The following is a 1,312-nucleotide window of genomic DNA, read 5'->3' as shown; positions in this document are numbered from 1 at the left end:
TGACCGAAAAACTGCCAGACTGCCAAACTACAAAAACCCTTCTTTGGAACAATTTCCTCCGCCTCTCCTTGCTGCGACATCTTCATGTGCTCCTAAGGTGATCCTCCATTAAACACAAAGCTGTGATGTTGTTAAACTCAGGCTCTGCCATCTTTAGCTACTTCTACATAAACCCAATGTGACAACAGTAACCAGCGGTTTACTCAGATTTTGATCATTGTATTGTTTAATCTAACCAAACTAAATTTAACCAACTAGTTTCCTTTTTTTTCCCTAACCATCTATTCTCAGAATCTACCCAAACTTTATCCAACTGACCGGAACTCTCCTAAAAATCCCCACATCTTGACTGAAAACTGAGGCTCTTTAAATGGAGTTCAGGGCGAGCTGAACCACTTCCCTAAGAGGTCACATGGTATGGCGGGGTAGCGAGGATTCAGATGTCATCTATTTTGGCTCCTCCCCCAAATGAAGCGCGCCTCAAAGCCTCGGCTCATCTCATAACATCACTGCTGTTCAGGACCTAAATCTACAGCGTCGAGCTTCTTTTTTTTTGTTTTTAATTTTAAGCACTAGTGGCCAGTTTTTTTTTTTTTTTACCGACTTTTTTAACACTTCGTCTTATGAAGCTGAAGATTTGAAAAGACGTTCAGTTCCAACAAAGATCAAGTCAAAATGGAGAAGGTTGTAAAGAAAGCAAACCCCATCAGAAGAAAATATATAGTTCGTTGTTCTTACTCTCCAGGGGAAGAATTGGTCGTCTCTCTTTCCGATGCCCAGGCAGCCTCTGACGTTCTTCCCCCAGACGAACAGCTCCCCTCCATCTGAAAACCAAGCAGCAACATCAGGGAGGCTGAACGGCTGAAGCTAAACGCCGGGATGCATCACCGCTAAGCCTGCTCATTAGTCTGCTACTCATCCTCGCTCCACCGCACTGAAGCTGGAACTGTTCTGGAATATAATCCATATCATGAAATTTAACTTATGAATTAAAACTCAAATTAGCTCACATAAAACATTGATACTTAATTGCATTGATCAGAGATCAGGAAAGGGAAAACTAAATTTTTGTTAGTATGTTTTACAAGTACAACAATATAGAGACCACTTTTCTTAACCACTCTTAAAACATGAGAACTTGCTGATCTTTAATAGGTTTATACAGGAATGAGAAACTCTAATTTATTGATTTTTAATGCTCTTAGAAATAATTTTAATGCAATCAACAAGAACCCATGAATCGATGACCGAGTACGTGTATGTATGTACATACGTACATTAGAGACTGACATTTTTCTCGGGAATCCCACGG

At 40.2% G+C, this 1,312-nt stretch overlaps 1 protein-coding gene across 1 annotated transcript in view; it reads right to left on the bottom strand.

Moving 5' to 3' along the window:
• LOC107089390 (Williams-Beuren syndrome chromosomal region 16 protein-like) overlaps nt 1-1,312 on the bottom strand; it is a 21,714-nt gene that overhangs the window by 4,642 nt on the left and 15,760 nt on the right. The window contains exon 6 of the mRNA XM_015382146.1: nt 739-824. Coding sequence (XP_015237632.1) covers nt 739-824 — 86 coding nt within the window. The remainder of the gene's footprint in view (nt 1-738; nt 825-1,312) is intronic.

This window comes from Cyprinodon variegatus, unplaced genomic scaffold (assembly GCF_000732505.1).
Source record: "Cyprinodon variegatus isolate N-32 unplaced genomic scaffold, C_variegatus-1.0 Scaffold250, whole genome shotgun sequence".
Classification (NCBI taxonomy): Eukaryota; Metazoa; Chordata; class Actinopteri; order Cyprinodontiformes; family Cyprinodontidae; genus Cyprinodon; species Cyprinodon variegatus.
Note: the sequence above shows the minus strand (reverse complement) of the source record. Positions and strands in the feature narration are given on the sequence as shown.